General features: G+C 38.4%; 1 protein-coding gene across 8 annotated transcripts in view; it reads left to right on the top strand.

The window, feature by feature from the left end:
* The window catches only part of LOC100578423, a 340,640-nt gene that overhangs the window by 281,717 nt on the left and 37,241 nt on the right, over positions 1 to 21,682 (top strand). Inside the window, exon 6 of one of the 8 annotated variants that reach the window (XM_016915972.2) lies at positions 12,919 to 13,193. The exons of 6 other annotated variants lie outside the window; for them this stretch is intronic. In XM_016915972.2, coding sequence (XP_016771461.1) covers positions 12,919 to 12,960 — 42 coding nt within the window. In that variant the 3' untranslated portion in view covers positions 12,961 to 13,193. Of the gene's footprint in view, positions 1 to 11,777; positions 12,579 to 12,918; positions 13,194 to 21,682 lie in introns of those variants that run through there. One more of the 8 variants, XM_016915969.2, reaches the window with a different exon arrangement.

The raw sequence follows: 21,682 nt of genomic DNA, 5'->3' as shown, positions 1-21,682 counted from the left end.
CGACTGTTTTCCGCTCGTAACTGTGGAGACTTCGATTCGTAATGCTTGCATAAGTGCGCCCGTACCACTTGAACCATGAAGAAATAACGCGGCCCGATAAACTTGGAACGATAAAACGTATACCGCGGATAGCGTAGCCGGGCAATTATAAAGCCAAAGAGCGAACTTTTCTTTTTCTTCTTTTTTTTTTTCCTTTTGGGAACGCAGAGCGGAAACAATGGATCTTTTCTGCCGATCAGAATTGACGCAATCGCTTTTATCCGCCCGGTCTCACCTTTTGAACCTTGCATATCGTGAGCATGTTGCCACAATGTTGCACGACTAATCGAAATTTCTTTGTAATTTCCGTGTTGTTTTATTTTCTTGTTATATATTTTTTCTTTTTCTTTTCGTGAAAATGAATTAGAAGATGGAAAAAAATGTGAAACTAGTCAATTCGACTGACAGATTGGCAGTGTTTTCTAATGTTATATGTATATATGGATATTGATATATATATATAGGAATTGGTTCTAGAGGTTAAAAAAAAATATATATAAGTTGATATGGAAAAATATTGGTTAATGTTTATCTATTATAACTTATAAATGTTTTAAATTTGTGTTGGATGAAGTAAGATGGAGATAGCTCTAGTTTCATCACAGCGCCATCTTCTAAGACGAAGATAGATAATTCATCACAGCGCCATCTCGTTCTATCTCTATCTCTAATAAATTATGTTCTACAACTTAATAAATAAACTTGGAACAATATTTTGGTATATATCAAGTTTTATTTTTGTCTGTAGAATCGACACATATTCAACACTTAATGTAAATGGAGAATTTTAATAAGGCTATTTAGTTCGTGCTACTTTGTCCGTTTTATCTTTCATCGTCGAAATGTATATGGTTGCATAAATGCAAGCTGCTGCAATTCGGGTGACAAACGACGCTTGCACGATCAGTTTAACGATGTCTGGTTGAAGAATGGATATTCCAATCGGGTTATTATTGGGCGAAATTTGATTGGTGATATTCGTATTTGATTGTGCGGTATCGTGATTGCTTTTTTTTCTCTGTACAGATTTGATTTGATCTACTCGAAGTGAAATTACATATTTGATATTTATTGGTAGAAGTTTTATTGGGTTTCAGCAGTACCGCACCTTTTCCATGTACTTTAACTTTTTCAGTTATCTTGTGAACATATCTTAAAGACAAGACAAAAATTATATATATGAAATATATATATGAAATACTTTTTAGCGACAAGAAAAAATGAAATTTTTTTTTAATGATGTAATATAAGAAACGTGTTTTATGTTCGAAAACCATAACAAGAGAAATTCATCGTGTACCATCCATTAATTTTCAATTAGCCCCAACAAAACAGCCCTCGTTCCTGGAGAGATTATTACGTTAACATCATCTTCTGAAGAGGAAAAATCGCTAACTCTGTATACATAAATCACAAAGCGTCGCGATTAAGAAACCAAGCCGAGCTTTCCCAACATGAAGGAGCAACACAAGTGAAACGTAAAACAAGAGGAGCGACTAATCGACGCGCACAATAAATCTCATTCATTATCTTCTTTACACTCTAAGCCTCACGACTCGTATGAACATATATATCTTCGTACACGTAATATGAACGTATGAACGTTTTTCACATGATCGTCTTTAAGAAATTTCAAAATCTTCTCGCTTTTTTCTTCCCTTCAGTTTTAGAATACGTCTCGTATACGCTAACGATCAAATCGTTCTACCAAGAATTAAAGAAAAAGGTCAGGTTATTAAATTCTACCAGCTCGTGTAAAATTGTTATTGTTGCAAAACGTGTCAATTAATTGATGAAGACGAAAAATGATATAAAAAAAAAAAACTTTAGTGTATGGAATCAAATAAAGGGAGCAACGAATGTATGTAAGAGATTAACGCAATCGCGCCACCCCTCTTTCACAATTGTTCGATCACGTGAGCGAATGGCGCGCGCGACAGAGTCGCACGAACAATACGGTGCTCGCCACGCTGGTAGTACACAAGTGTCATAAGCAAACCGGAGAGGCGAATAGACGCGAGGAGTCCTCCACCTCCGAGTGTGCCGAAGATTTATTGGCCGCAAGGATTGCACACTTTCCCTGGCAGACGTAACCGGACCAAGAGATGCCTCTCCTCGTTTCATCTCGCCCGCTCCTTGCCATCTTGTATCTTCCTCGTATCGTATTGTCCACGACCACCGTAGACGAGATCAGGCTCCGCGTGAGACTAGTTTAGAAAATGTACGTGTACATGATGTAGGAGCTGATGATAATTCTTTTTTCTTTTTGAAAATTTTTGGAAGAATTTCAAGCGGAATGGAAGTGAATTTGAAGAAAGATAGGAATTTATTATTAGGCAGAACAGGTTTAGGTTTTATGGTAATAGAGGTATTTTATCATGGAGCTATGCTGGAATGTACGAGGGGACAGTTTTAAAGAAATATTAGATAGGATGTTGAAGATAAGATGGTATTATAGCGTGTTAGGGATATTTTTAAGGAAGGTGCAGCTGTCCGATGATGGATGGATATGCTTGATATATTCTAATATATTAAATATTGTTCAAAGAAAAAAAATCTTTTCTCTAATCTTACTTCGTATCATCCCCGAATTGCCATTTCGCTCCCATTAGTGCGAACACAACGAGGACACGATCGTGACAAGGGAGCAGGTACGATTTCCGTGGACGTATCGCAAGAACCAGGACGAATCACGATGACGGCGATGTGATTTAGAAACGCGGCTTAAGCGCCAGGCCCGTGAACCGTGTCGAAATCGTAACACATGTTACGAACGAAAACCTATAAGCGAGCGGGAGAGAAGGATGTACCAGGAACGTGTGCGGTTTGTCTTGGAGGACCAAGAGAGGCTTGTATCTTGTTGGGGCCCGCGATCGTGAGCTCGTGATCACGCTGTCTCTCTCGGCCTGTTAATGCGTCATTTCTCGTACACACGCGAGTCGAGCCGGGGGAGCGCGCGGTAGGATAATTTAGAAAGCGAGGATGATGCATCGCTATCGGAGATTTTTCAATTAGCCGTAGCGATTTTATGGGAAATTTATACCATCCGACGGCGATCGTCCTCGTAGAACCGATATTACCGAGCGATTGTCCCTCTGCCAGTCTTCGACGTAGGGCTTTATAGGTTAGGTTGATTAATGACGCGATACAACGCTTTTGTCGTTCGATATTGCGCGGATTATGGATTGTAATTGCGGAGGATGGTGTTGGTAACGTAATACAATGTATATCATTCGATGTTTATCGGATATAAAGGTATAAGTAGTTTAGGTTTGAACTTATGTAAGAGCAATAGAATCGTTTTAAAAGATTTCGATTTCGAAGAATTGATTTCGAAAGAATTTATTATTATGTCTTTTATCGTTGATGTTTAATATTATCGCATAATGTTGACAATTGATATTGATAATATTATATCGTAATTTTTAGAGTTGAAAATAAAGTTTTAAATGCAGATTGGGATGTAATTCGAGGAATGGAGAAAAAACTTGTTCTCAAGGAATGAACGAGGAATATTAGAATAAAAACGAGGCATACATAAGATTCTTCTTTTTATTATATAATAGATTTTTATTATACTTGAGAAATGAATAATGTCTGACGTTTCGAGGCTTGCTGACAGATTAATGCCACTGAATCTTTTTAAATGCCGTATAGTGAGATCATACAAGAAAAATAACTCTCGAGCATTTATATTCTTTACTCACTTTATTCGCATTTTGCTTATCCAAATTTTAATCATTAGTTATTTCGATACTTCTTGAATTAAAAATTTCTCACATAATTCCACCATCGGTATCAATCACCACGATCAACCCTAATTCGACTCCTCCCAACAATCACACCCACGAATCCTCTCAAACCAGACACAAATGCGCCACATATAACGCAACGCATTAACTTTCACCCATAATTCACCCTCAGCCCCCTCTTCCCTATGAGGATAGAGGCCACAGATAGGAGATCCCTTCTAGCCTCGTTCATCCTCGGCTAAGAGATAATATCAGCTCTCTTCCTGGTATAAGAGGCAGGAAGGAAGAATTCGTCTGGTTCTCAGGCGCGGTTAAAATGTGCAAAACGATCCTAGACGTTGCTTCCGGGCATGAAACTCCGGGCCCAAGAAGAACGATCCAACGTTCTTCTACACGTTCCTCGTACGCTCATCATCGGTGTTCCTTATCTCCGCCGCGTCAAAGCGGCCATTTCCAAAAATAAATCACGCAAGCCATCGATCGTTAGAGCCATCTTCCTTCCCTCGTGTTCCGTTCTTCTGACCAGAGGCGATCGAATGTCGGGATCCACGAGTAGGGAGGATGGGAGGGAGGGAGAGAGCAGGAGGAGGTGGCCATGTAGCTCGAAGGTATTATGCAAGGGAGCGTGCGCTTAGGTGGATGGTTGGTAGTTACTCAACCCACCCAAATACTTACGAATACTGGCGAGAATTCGAAACTCGTTTCGAGTACCCGCGGCTCGATAACGTGATCTGGTCCCGCGGAAGCTTTTAAATCAGACGGGGGCGGTTTCCAATGGAGAGGTAATTCCTCGACGAGAGTTATTGTTTCGATTCTGCTCCTTTCTGGCTAACTGATTGTTCATGTCGTTCGATAGATGGATTTCGTCCCGAAAGTAGCTTTTTTTTTGAAATTATTAATAAATATAAATGGAAATAAATAATTTTTATTCAATGGTGTTTTGATTAGTATTGATTAATAGATAATGAGGAATATGAAAGGAATATTCTCTCATTTCTGAAGATTTTATTCATTGTAAATTTTATTGGATATATATATTTTTTTCTTAATTTATGTTTTCTTTGTTATGGGATAATACATCCTATACATTAAAAATCTTTTGTATCAAATGTTTTCGCGTTTACAGTTTTACTTTCTAATTTTGCGAAGCTGCCGAGGGAAAAAAATTTCAATTTTAGCTGTCACATTCAATATTTCAAGGAGTAAATTTATGTCATTCGGTTTCTGGAATAACACTGATTATTCCCCGCAATTCACGGTTACTGCGTGCATTCGCGATCTCCAATCCATTCAGTAGCTTGTAAATTTGTTGGAAACTATCAATTAGATACATCCCACCATCGGCCCACGCTCCGGATCACAATATGTAATCAGAATATTACACCTCCGTACGTAGGACTAAATTATCCACTATCCAGCCAGATAAATGCGGGCACAACAGCCTGATAAATCTTCTGCAACAGATTCCACTCCCCGTAGAATGCGATACAACCACTCCCACGTTGAGATTTCATTGAATTTATGATAATGTTGCGTTTAATAGATCAAAGATTCTATCGCGTCTGTCAGATGTGGAAAACGAGAAGATTAACTTTTCCGCCGATTCTATCGGCATATTCATAACTTTGTTCGTCATCCTATACTATGAGAAATACTCTTAGCAAATTCTTTATTATGCGTATGAAATCTTCATTGGGCTGGAGAAAATACGATTTCACTTTTCTTTGACTATAGGTAATGAACAGGATACGTCAACAAAACAAGTGACATTTATCTCTCAAGTATTTTATCCTTATTTATTTCTTCGATACCTTTTAAACCTATTCAAAAGTGTCACAGTCACTTAAACTCGCAATTTAAAAAATTCGAAGAAATTTTTACATAATGGAAAGACTTTACGTTACATTTACAGTTAAGATGCTTGAAAATCTTTTTTTACTTTTTCATTTTCAAGCATTCAAATTCGCAGATTCTATCAACTTCATGACGTAAATTTCGAACCAAACAAGCGATTTCTATATCGTACAGCTTTTGAACGAAGCTGTACGATAAGCGCATGTCCGACAGAACGTTCGGTCGGATGCTGCCGGCGGGGACAATTACGCAGATGTGTGGCTGGCAGAGGTGGACGCGTGAGCGTGTCGTGCAGGATCCTCGGTTGGTCTCGTGCGCGTGTACTATTCCAACGCAGGTGTACACTATCGTTCATAAGTATTCTCAGCTATCTCGCTGGATTTGTTGTAATTATTATGTGAATTTTACCAAAAATTTAACAATTATTGATTTAGATTAAAAGTATAGAATAAAGAGAAATTAGATCATAAATTTAGATTTAATCTAAATCAAATCGAAAAATCTTAAAATGGGTTATTTTCTTTTCTTGCAATTAGATTAGTTAGATTAGTTTTTATAATTAGATTAGTACTTCTTAAAAATGTTACAATATTATTTGTATCAAGAATATTTTTACGTAATGCATAAATTTAACAACTTCCAAATAGAAATCTATCGAGATAATATCACAATTTCATGGAATTCAACGATTAGTAATAAATTCTAATTTTATTGGCACGAACTTTATCGCATAAATACAAATAACAGAAGAAACTTTTGCCAATCAATTCAACAAAATTGCATTCTATCAAAAATATCAAATATCCTTATAGAAAAACTTTTGAACCGTAGTGTATACGTGTAACCACACGTATAGAGGCCCTCTGTTCAGAATTAGCATGGTTGGTACGCTTACACGCGAATCCCTTGTGCTGGTGAACGAAAATACAACCCATCTCCCTCCCCTCCACGTACGTGGCACACGTGTGCGTTTCTATGGAAAGAGAAAGAGGGGGAGGGGATGTAACAAACGTGTAGAAGAAGAAGAAGTAAAAGAAGAAGAAGAAAAAGAAGAAAGAAAGAAAAAGAAAGAAAGAAGAGAGAAAGAAGAGAAAGATGGAAAAGTGATTATAGAGCGCGAGCCCCTGGTTGCCCCCGGCGCGTGCGTCCACCTCTTCGACCATCCTCCTGTAAAATCCTCCCCAGTTTCATCTTTCCTGGAACATCGCCCCGGGCCATTTGAAGAGATCTCAAGAGAGACTTAGGCCAGGGAGAGCGAGGATCCCGCGAGCTCATCGAGAATAGACGGTAAATCGATGTGTACCAGGTGGCTTCAAGGATCGTGGATCCTTGAAAAGAGTGGTTATTACCCGGGGAAAAGATGGATTTCAAGAACCGATTTGATGGGTATATGCCAAACCTCCTACGGCTCGATCAGGCGTAATCGTTGATTAGATTCAGTTGGCCGTCGCCTATATTCGATTGGATTTTCTTGTCACGGTGATATTTAACGAAATTTGATGAGAATTGACAAAGTTTGACGACATTTCACGATGTTTGGCAATGTTTGACCAAGTTTGACGAGGATTGACCAAGTTTGACGACGTTTGGCCAAGTTTGACGAGGTTTGATGACGTTTGACCAAGTTTGACGAGGTTTGACGAGGTTTGACGAGGTTTGACGACGTTTGATCAAGTTGGACGAGATTTGACGAGGATTGACAAAGTTTGATGACATTTCACGACGTTTGACAATGTTTGACCAAGTTTGACGATGTTTGACCAAGTTTGACGAGATTTGGTGAGGTTTAACGAGGTTTGACATGATTTGACGACGTTTGATGATGTTTGAAGACGTTTAACCAAGTTTGAGGAGGTTTGACGAGGTTTGATGACGTTTGACCAAGTTTGACGAGGTTTGATGAGATTTGACGACGTTTGACCAGGTTTGATCAAGTTTGACGACGTTTGATCAATTTTGACGACGTTTGATCAAGTTTGACAACGTTTGATCAAGTTTGACGAGATTTGACGAGATTTTACGACGTTTGACGACGTTTGACAACTTTTGATCAAGATTGACGAGATTTAACGACGTTTGACGACGTTTGACGAAGTTTGACGACGTTTGACGACGCTTGACCAAGTTTGACAATGTTTGATCAAGTATGACGAGGTTTGACGACGTTTGATCAAGTTTGACGACGTTTGATGACGTTTGACCAAGTTTGACAACTTTTGATCAAGATTGACGAGGTTTAACGACGTTTGATTAAATTTGACGAAGTTTGACGATGTTTGACGACGTTTGACCAAGTTGGACGAGATTTGATGAGGATTGATGAAGTTTCACGGCATTTCACGACGTTTGACAATGTTTGACCAAGTTTGATGAGGTTTGACAATGTTTGACTAAGTTTGACGAGGTTTGACGACGTTTGACCAAGTTTGACGAGATTTGACAATGTTTGGTCATGTTTGACAACACTTGATCAAGTTTGATGTGGTTTGACGACGTTTGACCAAGTTTGCCGAGATTTGACGATGTTTAGTCAAGTTTGACAACGTTTGATCAAGTTTGATGTGGTTTGACGATGTTTGACTAAGTTAGACGAGATTTGACGACATTTGACCAAGTTTGACAAGGTTTGACCATGTTTGACGATGTTTGACCAAGTTTGACAATGCTTGACCAAGTTTGACGAGATTTGACAATGTTTGATCAAGTTTGACAACACTTGATCAAGTTTGATGTGGTTTGACGACGTTTGACCAAGTTTGCCGAGATTTGACGATGTTTAGTCAAGTTTGACAACGTTTGATCAAGTTTGTTGTGGTTTGACGATGTTTGACCAAGTTTGACAAGGTTTGACGACGTTTGACTACGTTTGACGAGATTTGATGACGTTTGACCAAGTTTGACAAGGTTTGACAAGTTTGACGATGTTTAGTCAAGTTTGACAACGTTTGATCAAGTTTGATGTGGTTTGACGATGTTTGACTAAGTTAGACGAGATTTGACGACATTTGACCAAGTTTGACAAGGTTTGACCATGTTTGACGATGTTTGACCAAGTTTGACAATGCTTGACCAAGTTTGACGAGATTTGACAATGTTTGATCAAGTTTGACAACACTTGATCAAGTTTGATGTGGTTTGACGACGTTTGACCAAGTTTGCCGAGATTTGACGATGTTTAGTCAAGTTTGACAACGTTTGATCAAGTTTGTTGTGGTTTGACGATGTTTGACCAAGTTTGACAAGGTTTGACGACGTTTGACTACGTTTGACGAGATTTGATGACGTTTGACCAAGTTTGACAAGGTTTGACAAGTTTGACGATGTTTGGTCAAGTTTGACAACGTTTGATCAAGTTTGATGTGGTTTGACGATGTTTGACCAAGTTTGACAAGGTTTGACCATGTTTGACGATGTTTGACCAAGTTTGACAACGCTTGATCAAGTTTGACGAGGTTTGACGACGTTTGATCAAGTTTGCCGAGATTTGACAATGTTTGATCAAGTTTGATGTGGTTTGACGACGTTTGAATAAGTTTGACGAAATTTGATGACCTTTGACCAAGTTTGACAAGGTTTGACCAAGTTTAACAAGGTTTGACAAGTTTGACGATGTTTGGTCAAGTTTGACAACGTTTGTTCAAGTTTGATGTGGTTTGACGATGTTTGATCAAGTTTGACAAGGTTTGACCATGTTTGACGATGTTTGACCAAGTTTGACAACGCTTGATCAAGTTTTACGAGGTTTGACGACGTTTGATCACGTTTGCCGAGATTTGACAATGTTTGATCAAGTTTGATGTGGTTTGACGACGTTTGAATAAGTTTGACGAAATTTGACGACCTTTGACCAAGTTTGACAAGATTTGGCCAAGTTTGACGAGCTTTCACGAGGTTTGACCAAATTGGACGAGGTTTGACGATGTTTGTCTAAGTTTGACAAGGATTGACGACGTTTCACGACATTTGACGATGTTTAACCATGTTTGACAACGTTTGTCGAAGTTTGACGAGCTTTGACGAGGTTTGACGATGTTTGGCCAAGTTTGATAACGTTTGACCAAGTTTGATGAGGTTTGACGACGTTTGACCAAGTTTGATGATATTTGACGACGTTTCACGACGTTTGACGACGTTTAACCATGTTTGACAACGTTTGTCGAAGTTTGATGAGGTTTGACGACGTTTGACCAAGTTTGACGAGGTTTGACGAGCTTTCACAATGTTTGACCAAATTGGATGAGGTTTGACGACGTTTGGCCATGTTTGATAACATTTGATCAAGTTTGACAATGTTTGACCAAGTTTGATAACGTTTGACCAAGTTTGACAACGTTTGATCAAGTTTGATGTGGTTTGACGACGTTGGACTAAGTTTGACGAGGTTTGACGACGTTTGACCAAGTTCGATCAAGTTTAACTAGGTTTGACGAACTTTGACGAGGTTTGACCAAGTTTGACTAGGTTTGACGACGTTTGACGATGTTTGACCTTGATTGACGATGTTTGACGAAGTTTAACAACGTTTGACCAAGTTTGACAATGTTTGACCAAGTTTGATAACGTTTGACCAAGTTTGACAACGTTTGATCAAGTTTGATGTGGTTTGACGACGTTGGACTAAGTTTGACGAGGTTTGACGACGTTTGACCAAGTTTGATCAAGTTTAACTAGGTTTGACGAACTTTGACGAGGTTTGACCAAGTTTGACGAGGTTTGACGGCGTTTGGTCAAGTTTGATAACGTTTGACGAGGTTTGACTACGTTTGACGATGTTTGACCATGTTGGATGAGGTTTGACGATGTTTGACAATGTTTGACGTGATTTGATGACGTTTGACGATGTTTGACGAAGTTTGACAACATTTGACCAAGTTTGACAATGTTTGATCATGTTTGACGAGGTTTGACGACGTTTGACCAAGTATAACGAGATTTGCGAAGTTTGACGAGCTTTGACCAAATTGGACGAGGTTTGACGATGTTTGACAATGTTTGACGTGATTTGGTGATGTTTGACCAAGTTTGACGAGGTTTGACGACATTTGTCCAAGTTGAACGAGATTTGGCGAGGTTTGACCAAGTTTGATGAGGTTTCAAGTGTTTTTTTTTCTTTTTTTTATTAGAGATTCGACAATGATATCGCAAATAGATTGTGTTGCGTTTAACAATAAGTTAGATCCATTTATTTATGTATATTTGTATTACGATGTAGAATAAGACGAGAAAACAGATAAAGAATGTATTCATTTCAGCAAAAATATTCTGAGAAAAGATGTTGAGAAGAACAATAAGCAAATATCGGGCACATCTTTTTCCTGTATCGATTTGAACACGCCACATTTCACGAACGAACGAGAATGAAGGGAGTTCGCGAGGCATAACAGAGTTACTGACGTTAATCGCGGATCATTTTCTCTCTCGGTTGATATGTTGCAACGGGTTCCTTATTACCCATTAAGATCAATCATTGTTTTTATTATAGCCAAGCTGAGTACGGGGGTACGAAATGAGGGACAGGAGGGTGGCCGATCCGCCAACTTTCCATCCAGGATCGTTCTCGATATCTTTCTTGCGATCTCTTGCATTCCGTCCGTTTCACGCGCGCATCGTCGATTACGCGGCAATCAGCCGAGCTACACGCTTTTTACCGTGGCGATCTGCCTTGATTAAGTTTTTCGTGTTATGTAAACAGTAGATGGTTGATACGTTGCACGGCAGCTCGTTTTCTTTATCGTGGACGAGAGGAAGAGTAATGCGTATCGGTTAATTGCTTTGACTACTAGTTCGATACCGATGATTGTTTTATATCTTGGTAGAATTTTGGACACTTTCTTTATTTTTTTAAAATAATAGAATTTTTAATAAATTTGTTTCGATCAATAATCGAGCGATTAAAAATTATTTTTTCAAAATATATATATATATATAAATAATATAAAATTCCTTTTTAGACATCATTCCTGAATTTTTTTCTCATATTTTTCGATTATTACTAACGAGATAAATAGAAATATATAAATATATTTCAAATTAATTTCTATATGCAAGATCGAAACAAATCGAAAATTTACAAAAATACAAAATTTCATCTAAATCCTAGCAAATTAATAAGGGAAAAATAATTTCTTCCAGAGAATTTCGAGGAGGAGGCAAAGATCGTTCATCGATTACCATGTGTTATGTAATATACGAATCGATCGAAGCAAGCCATTCGAATTCGACCCGTCCATCGAACGATACCTCGGTAGCGACGATCCAATTTTTCTCCCTTCGATCTCGCGGAATTCCGCATTACGTGAACGCGGTTTCACGACCCCGCGCCATTAACCCTAGTAGGAGCGAACGCGGACGCGGCACGAAATTGCGCTTTTAGTTTAATTGCGGTGAAAGTTCAGCATGAACACCGTGTGCGTACTCGCACGTGGACGCACATATAAACGCGGGATAATCGCGTTTACTTGGATAGGAGAAGAACTACGTGCCACTGTTTCCGCGCCGTCGTTCCACCTTTTAATTACGATCGTTCCAATTCCAAGCGTTTTCACCGTTCGTCTCGCGAATTCGCGGAATCCGGCTGAAATCGATCGATGCGTTCCGCGTATTGCAACTGTTTGACGATTCAGAGAGAGTTTCTGAGAATTCTTGTAAAGTAGTTTCATCGTACCTGTGCAATAATTTCGATTGTTATAATATCGTTGGTCGTTTCATTTTTTTTTTAAATTTCTTTTCAAAGAAAAAATTGCGAATTTAGGAAAATTAACATTTCTACGAATTAAAAATTTTTGTGATACATTGAATGGAACACCCGTTTGCAAAGTGATTACAATCTAGGTCAAATAAAGTTTCTTTTCTCGATGGAATTCAAGTTTTTTTAAGAAGTTCATTATTATTCCCTGATAAAAATACGATTTCTTGCGATTCTTTACCGCGTGTTTGTATTTCTTAATTGGCAATCCCAAGAGAGAAAACGTTATTAACATTTATTCAGACTGTTCGTTTCAAAAATTGTTATCTATGGAAGATAAAATTTGGAAATAATTTTTTCACTCTCGATCTTTTTCTTACTATTTATTCCTTATATATTATAAAATATTATATATTATATTATAATAAAATATATTGTATTATAAAATATAATTTCTCGAATTTTCTCAACGAGCAACGCAACAAAGATGATACGACCAAAGGAAATTGAACGCATCAAAAAATTATTTTCAACCGTTAATAACAATCTCAACATCTTCTTCAACCTTTCTCCAATCCAATTTTTCAGAATCGGAGACGAAGAAGACAAAAAGAAAAAAGAGAAAAATAAAAGAATCTCATCTGCGAAAAAACAAGAAAGGAAGAAAAAGGAGAGGAAAGACCGCGTAATTGCAGGAAATTGAAACTCAGAGACGCATCTCGTGACACGTCAACAGCTTCCCCCGTTATTCCATCCGCGATTTACGCACGGATGCGCTCGAAGCCGTGAATCGTGTTCAGCATGTCGGCCCTAGCCACGCATTATCATTACCTTGATCCACATCTACATTGTCATTAGAGGTAGGCCGCGCGACGCCACTTTTCAAACTCGAAACACACGGATCGGTGGTTCGGTCCACCTGTGCGATGCGCAACGTTCCGCCATTCCGTGGTAAGGCCATGAAAAACTCGTACAAGGAACGATGGGGGGAGGGAGAGAGAGGAAGAAAGAGAAGAAGGAGGAGGGATTGCACGAAGGAGGATGAAAGTCGGAGAAGGACGAGGATCTGTCCTCGAGGAACACCGGAGTCTCTACTTTTGCCGACGTTACTGTCGATCACTGTGATTATGTCGTCGATACAGTGCGCCGCGTACGCAAATTTTTAAACCCCTTCCACGCTTTGCACGCTACTCTATTTTTCCGTGCCGTGGCTAAACCTTTTATTATGAGACCCGCGGGACACGGGTTTCCTATGTTGATACAGATTGCTCCTTTCCTTCCCCTTCCTTTCGTAGTCCATTCGTAGACCGAGGATGGATGAAAGGAAGGATGGTGTTCTCTAGAGATAAAAAAAAAAGAAAAAAAGGAAAGAAATTTATCAAGTTAAGAAGAGAGAAGGGAGAAGGGAGAAAAGAAAAGTACTTTAAAAAGGAGGAAAAGAAATTATTGAATGATCATATAACCGTAAATAAATTCTTGCAGCGAGATATATTCTTTTCTAATCTATTCGTAATCCATAATCCGCGGTAATTATTCAAACGTTACATCCGTAACGACTATATTTAACGCTATCTCGACATCGAGCCGAGCGATATTGATAGCGGTACAGGAGACCGGGGCATCTAGCATTTGCATCCAGATGAGGAAAGTGGGGATAGGGAGAAATAAGACGGTAAATGAGGGGAGGAAAAAGAAAGGATAGGAAGGGGGGGGAGCAGGATGTGGCTCTAATCCCTCCCTGAGGAATAAGAGCGCGCGAGTCTTCGACCTCTGCCTCTCTTACTTCGATCACAGTGATTACGACTTCGATGACCGATGTGCACAGACACGCGTGTCACGTTCGCATGGCGTTCTTAATTTCACGCGCTGTCGCACTTTTGAGCGTCGATCATCAGGAGAAACCGACGTCTGGAAAAATCCGCCCGAGGCGAAGATCCTTCCCCGCTAATATAATTTTTGAGCTCGTTCCTTTTTATTTCGTTTGTTTTTTTATTTGAAACTGGTTAGGCGTAGTGGAAAGTCATTGTTATCCCGAAACGGGATAACAAGTCCGTAATCAAAATTATTTTTAGCTTATATATTTATAGCTATATATATTTTTGAAAAAAAAGAAAAAGAATGAAGATAAGTGATAGAGATGAGTAATTCGGATTTATTTAAGATAATTGAAAGCACATGTATATTTTGTATTTTCAATATTATTTTTCCAATTAAAATATCCCTTGCAAAATTTAATTGTTCAAGATATTTTGAAAATATATGCGATGATATTTGCATGTTCAAAATTATTTATTTTCTCACTCGATAATTCTTTCATCTTTGCAAAATTTTCTTATATCCACTATCCCATCGTACGATCTCATGCATGATGCATCTTCACTTCTAGAAATTTCAACCCGCTCTTTCTCAAAACTTTTCCTTCATTCTTCAACTTTCCCAATAGATGTTTCCATTCCGATCCAGAAATTTCCCGTAGAATCTCTCGTTTCGTCGATCGTAGCTCGTAGATCCGAAATTGAGTAATTATCCGACTCTAATAATTAGACGCTGGCTTCATATCCCTGTATAAATTGCGCGACGCAAGTGGCGGCGGCGCAAGTCAGAAGAAAAGAGAGAAAGGGGGAGGAGGAGGAGAAGGAGGGGGGAGGGGGAGAGGTTTCCTCGTAGACAATGGGGTCCACGAGGAACAATGGCCGTCTCGTAGCCGGTGCACGGTTCAGCGCTATAAACAATACCGGAGAGAGAGGCCCGGCTGATAGGGTCGTAAGGTCAGCCCCTGTGGGAGCTCATGACTCTCTTTACTCCTCTTCATCCACCGTACGGACCCACCTCCGCCTCCGTCGTGGCAGGTTCTTCCTCAACGAGGTCACGAAATTAATTTTTCCTCTCCTGAGCGAAACGATCACGGGTTCCTCTCTCTTTCTCTCTCTCTCTCTCTCTCTCTTTCTTCCGTGAACTCACTTCTACGCCCCTATAAACCTTTGCCACTATACGTATCGGTTCTGTCCGCAATTATATATCCCCCACATTGCGCTTACTACGCAATTACTACGAAGGCTGAGCGTGTGTGGATGAGAGGCGAGGTTAATGGTAGGAAGAAGTTTCTGGTTCATGGATAGAAAGTTCTTTTTGACTAGGAAAATGTATTTTTCATTGTTGGGATAAGCGTACAAAAGGATTCTATTAAGGATCTTGGAAGATAAAGATCGAAAGGTATACACAAAGTGTAAAAACATTTAAACGAAGACCTTTTATTTTATATAACGGAAACTTGAATCATTTAATACCCATTTAACAGTTGCAATTCTCATCGATTTTTATATTTATTTTGAACAAATATCACAAAAATCTGTCTAGAAGAATCGATTCTCCAAATGATTCGAATATTAATACACAATTCCAAAAATGAATGAATTTTCACAAAATTGAAAAAAAAAATTGCCATATAAAATAAAATGTCACTTTCTTTCATTGTAAATGGAAAAACAGGAAAGGAAATCACAATTTCCAATAAAAAAAAAAAAAAAAGATAAAAGTAACTCGAAAACGCGAAAGAACTGTTTCTTGACCTGATCTATCAGCATTGACCACGAATCACGATTGTATCCGCAAAAAAAAAAAAAAAAAATGATTTCACTCCAAGATTCATTCTGAACGCATTAATCATCGCATGTACAGTACACGTGTACCAGTTTACCCTCCTCTGCTGCATCACTCGCGAACAGTTATACCCTAAATAACGGCATGGAGTAGCGCGGCGGAACGATAATCCAGCCTGTTCCCCGATAACGCAACATGAGATTACCATCTCATCTTCCTCCCCTTGCAGTTGAATTTCTCTTTCTGGCTGGCCCATGAAACCTCCTTCGAAATTGTTATGCATATACCCAGCTAGCCTATACACATATACGCTTTCTCTCTCTCTCTCTCTCTCTCTCTCTCTCTCTCTCTCTCTCTCTTTCTCTACGGCTCTCCAACCCCTTTCTCTGTCCCCGTTTAATCCACGGGAAGCCTTTAACGAGATTTACTCGAAGGCAGGAGCGCGTAAACGCATTCCTACTGGCGCAGGCGGCCCCGGACGGCAAAAATCTCGGAGTTGGAGAGATCCCTTCGCGAGATAGGATATCCGCGAAGTCGGTTTCGTCGGCACGCTTTTAAGGTCGAAACCCATGGAAACGGCAAACAAATGCACTCAGTTGCGCCGGTAGTTGCGGAGAGTTTGCCTTTGGAGCTCCTCTCTAATTTTTTCTCCTACCTCCCTTTTCCCGGTAATTTTTCGTTCTTTGTTTCGGTTCGACGTTTCTTTCTCAGATTCGAGTTTGATTTTTAATAATGTTTTTTTTTTTTTTTTTTTACGATTCTTCGTATCGACAATTTGTCCGTATACGTTAATTATTTCGTTTGTTCGAAGCGTTTAATTTTCCTTGTGACAATTATCTTATCAATTTTTCACAAACGGGAAAAAAAATTTCGCTTTTCTCGCTAAAAGCTTAGAGAATATATATATTTAACAAAATCTTCGTTATTTAGTTTCTTTTTTTTTTAATTTTTCGTATCTTTGGACCGACAATTTGTCTGTATCATATAAATAATAAATTTATTAATAATTCTCGTTTTTGTAAAAAAACATTTAATTTGATGATTATGAAATTGAAATTTTTTATAAAAAAAAAAGTTTCATACAATGAATTTTTCTAAAGCGAGTATTTAAAAAAATCATTATTTAGCGTTTTTAAATTTCAATTTTGCTTTTGAAATTTTTCCATTGAAAAGGAAGAAATCGTGAAATTTTTTTCACGATTAGATATCGAATAGATATCATTTCGTTACAGATTAATCGATTAAAGGGGACAGATATTCGCGGGTACGATCAATTTGTATTCGATTGTGATTTACGAAGCGGGCATCGCGGCCGCCGAAATTTACGGAGGTTGATTTGAAATTATAATCAGCCGGCCCGCTTAGTGGGAATTAACGTAGCACCGTTTGATCGTCGGTTGCATAATTTTCTTTAATTAGGATTAATGGCAACATGATAGAGTATGTCCAACTACTTATGGTAATATCCCCTGTAAAATTATATCAATCCTTTTTATTTTAATTGTAAATGTTTGATGAACAAGTTGTGATTACAATGATTATATCCTTTTCAATGTGTATTTGTAAATGAATATTATATTAGGTTTACGATATATTTTGGGACAAATATTGATTCTTACGATTTCTTTTAACTAATATCCTGATGGTATCATTTTTCTCTTCCCCCCCCCCCCCCCGCTTATTAATCATCTATCGATCGTTAAATATTTTTTTGATTTAATTTTGTCCCGATCAACATCATTATACGAGCAATTTCCCTGGATAATTTTATATTGCTTCTTAAAATGCAAAATATATACTTGAAGAAATATTTGACGACATAACAACATGTGCAAGGCTTTATAGGCTATATCTTTTAAAATCGGTGCACCGGATCATTCAGAATTTAATTTGTTAAATGGTCAACTTCCTCGTTTTAAATTTTCTGAAAATATTGCCAATATATAATAAAACGATGCAAAACAAATGCCTAAACATCTGAAAATAATTAAAATATTCTAAATTAATTGAATCCCCCCGTATTGGAAAGCGCATCTCGACCTTGAACCTAACCCACACACGCTCGCCACCTGGCGAACGGTTTAAGAGAAAACTAATTGCGAGCCGAGCCCAAGGCCTCGCGAATGCTTTCATATCATCAGCCTCGGCTCATTAATAAAGCGATTAAAAACAGTTATTTCAATCAACGAGCGAGAAAGAGAATGCTCTTGGAGAGGAAGATCGGTGCACACGCTCCGCGTCCAGGTCTACATTTCCATCGATCTCGAGGAAACGGTCGGCCATAAGCACGAGAAGAGGTCGGGCAAAGGCGTATACCAAAGCCACGTGGCGTGCGCGCTTCTGTGATTGCAGAGCTCGCCCCGTCATTACGTGACCCCGGCGTGGCCTTTTCGCGAGAGGCCCCTAGAGGGCCCGGGCTCAACGTTGCGCGCCACGCAATCCTCTATGTGCATGTGTTAGACGTATACCGTGCACCAAATCGCGACAATGACGAAGACTTTGGAGCCCGTTTATCAAAACAGGTTACTAATTTGTGGGCCAGGTTTTGAAAAAAATCTGGCGAAAAAAATCGTGTTTCATGGCGATTAATTGACGAAGTGTGACATAGCAGATAGTATAAAAATTACAATTTCAATTATTTCATATCAGCTCCCTCTAATTATGTGTCCTCTGGAAATTTCCGTAACTGTATGTAATTACGTTGTTAATGAACGAATCGTAACAATAGAAACGCGACGTCTAACGACTAACTTTTTAATTGGGCCGAGATCATCTTTGTTATTATTTCCTTTGTTAAAGCTCGTATCACTTGTGCACAATCTACAGTGTTCCCTGTACTATCAATCTTCTTTAATGTCGTAATATCAATGATGGAACATTTCGCTTCGATGTTACAAATTCGATTAATATACGATAAAAATACAACGAGTAAATTTTTAATCATCGGTTTTGGGATTGAAAGCGATTGACGTGGAAATTAATATGTCTGGGAAAAAAATCCTTCCGAAATTTAATCTCGATCCATCCACCTTCCCCCAATTTCGGCCGCATCTTCAGCCTCCTTCGCATGCTTAGTCACAAGTCGAGGCCACGTAATCACCGTAGAAAATTAATTAACCCGACAATGTCGAGATACGAATCGCATAATCGAACTCGATCGGTCGGTATCCAATCGAGCGAATACCAGGTTCCAGGTTCAAAGCCCGCGGCGTGGATCGAGTATGATCCGCAAAAATGTCCCGGGTACACGTTGCCGGAGTGTTGCTCGAAGAAGGTCAGAAGCCTCGGCCTCGGATCGTCATGGGATTAAACGATTCTTAGGTAGGTTGAACCGGGGGCGATAAGAAGCGAGGGCAGCACTAGCGCCAAGTCATTCTCGTGTAATTATACGTACCGCGAGGCCAATAGGGGGTCTCTGTATCGACAATTAGGGCAATTTCGGGGGGGACTTCCCCCATTTAATGGACCCTCGATTCGTACGGGCTGCACACACGTCGCCCGTACGTTCTTCATTATCTTTTTACCAACGTCCGTGATTTCGAGGTTAGGATGCCTATTACACTCGTGGCGCCACGACGAGGAACATACGTTTTCGGAAGTTATTTATTATAATCATCTATCGTTATCTATTAGACTTGTGGCGCCTCTATTTCTTTAAATCGCGTAACATTTGGGAATTTTAAGTATTTAATAGGAAAATATATACATATATATTTTAAGTTGGCGGATGGGCATTCGATGTCGATGTGTTGAAAATAGGAATACTTGTTTAAATTTTAATAATTGCTGTTGAAATATACAAAATTTAATAAGATAGTTAAGAAGAATCAATTAGAAAAGAAAGAGATAAATTAGGAGCGTTGGAATGTTGCTCGGTTCGAAATCTCTCCTCAAGTTCCTACCAATTATCACGATTCGTTGTAATTATATGTACTCGCACGATATCAGCGGATACCAATCGCGAATACATTATTCATAACGCAGAAATAACAGAGTGAGTCGACTCTTTTCCACGTAGGGAGATGCTTCCCTCTAACAGGATTCTAATTTTTCTCCTTGCCACGATTAGTTGACTTCTTCTTCGCATCTATTTGCGAACAGTCGGTGGCATTCTGATGTTTGTCTCGCTTCATTCATCTCTCTTCCTGTAAGTATAATTATTTCTAAGTAATAATAATCATTAATCATCAACACGTTAAAAATATCTTTTGACGAAGATTCAATTAAATATAAACCAATAGATATTATGTTGTATCTTACATTAGAAAGATCGTAACGTTACGTAATGGTTAGGAGGAAATAAGTAATATTTCCAAAGATTATTTAATGTCTTATTTAATGTCTATTTTGCCTTTACATTAGACACAATTGGATAAAATTAAAATATTGAACTTTAATCACGTAAACGATCACGTATAAAATATTTATTATCCAACTATTAAATTCTTCTATTCTTTCAGTCGATGGTACAGAGACTGGAGAATTCTGTTCCAACAGAGAATTCCCAGACTATATTACACAGTTTTTGCCGTATCGATTTTACGCAATAGCAGAGAAAGCGTTCGTAGATCGCGATGATCATCACGATCATCGATCGCGAGCTTGGAGAAAAATCGAATTAATCGCCACTTTCGATCCTCGCAAATCCTTCAACTCTGAATTGATAAATAATCGTAATTTTTGCGAAAAATTCGAATCGTCAAAGCATTTTCCATTACACGTTTGTTAGTTTCTCTTTCTCGGTCTTTGAAATTTTTAACACTCGTTAAGTACTCGTTGGTAGGCAATCAAAAAGAATACAGCAAAGAATGAAAGAGAATGACAAATGGTACAGTTTAGAATCAAATGTCAAATAGAGTCATTTGAGCTTGAAGATCGAGAAGAATACATTATTGAATATTTATCGAATAGTTACGTAAAAAAAAAAAAAAAAAAAAAAAATGAAAAAAAGAATGACAAATGATGACAAAATCAAATGTCGTTTTAGATCGATCGATTATGAATATTGTTACATCGCGCAATACGCGATTGATCACGAAAGTATGTCGTCATACTAGATATTATGCATAAAATTAAACATCCTTGACAATTATGAATCAATATTTTATTCTAAAGTAAAGTATTCAAACGGATTGAAAATAGATAAGAGTACAGAAAAGAAAGATAAAATAATATTGTTTTAATTCACATTTATTTCTAATCAATTATTTTTTCATGTTTATCTCTTTTTATATGTGTGATAAACTTTTATTATATATATATAAAGAAATATCTCATCGGATAAATGGTGTATCGATTAGCATGATCGTTTGAAAAATGATGAACTGTGTATGGAGATTAGACTGTTCCCATAGAGGCCATTGCGTGGAACGAATCTCGTTCTCTTCTGTTTCGATTTCTCATGCGGCAAGAGTTACATGAAACGATGATATCGTGGCGGGATCGAGTGTTCCTAGAGTAGCTTCTGAAGTTCTCGATGAGAATGGAACCTGTTGTCGACAGGAGCGACGATAGAATCGGAGAGAATGTACGGTAGCTCTTGGTAATTCAACTCGTAAACGTTTTCACGGATATACCTTCTTGCCAACTTGTTGGTTTTGCTAAGTAGACGAGATCTAGTCCATTTGTTCGTTATTTCTCTTATTCCACACATTTCTTCTTCTCTTCTGTTTTTCCGCTTCTAACGTAATCAAGAATATTCACATCCGTTATTATTCATTCGTTTTTCTTTTTTTTCTCTTTCTTTCAAGAA

The sequence above is a fragment of the Apis mellifera genome, linkage group LG13 (assembly GCF_003254395.2).
Source record: "Apis mellifera strain DH4 linkage group LG13, Amel_HAv3.1, whole genome shotgun sequence".
In the NCBI taxonomy this organism is placed as follows: Eukaryota; Metazoa; Arthropoda; class Insecta; order Hymenoptera; family Apidae; genus Apis; species Apis mellifera.
This window is presented reverse-complemented; position numbering and strand designations above follow the sequence as displayed.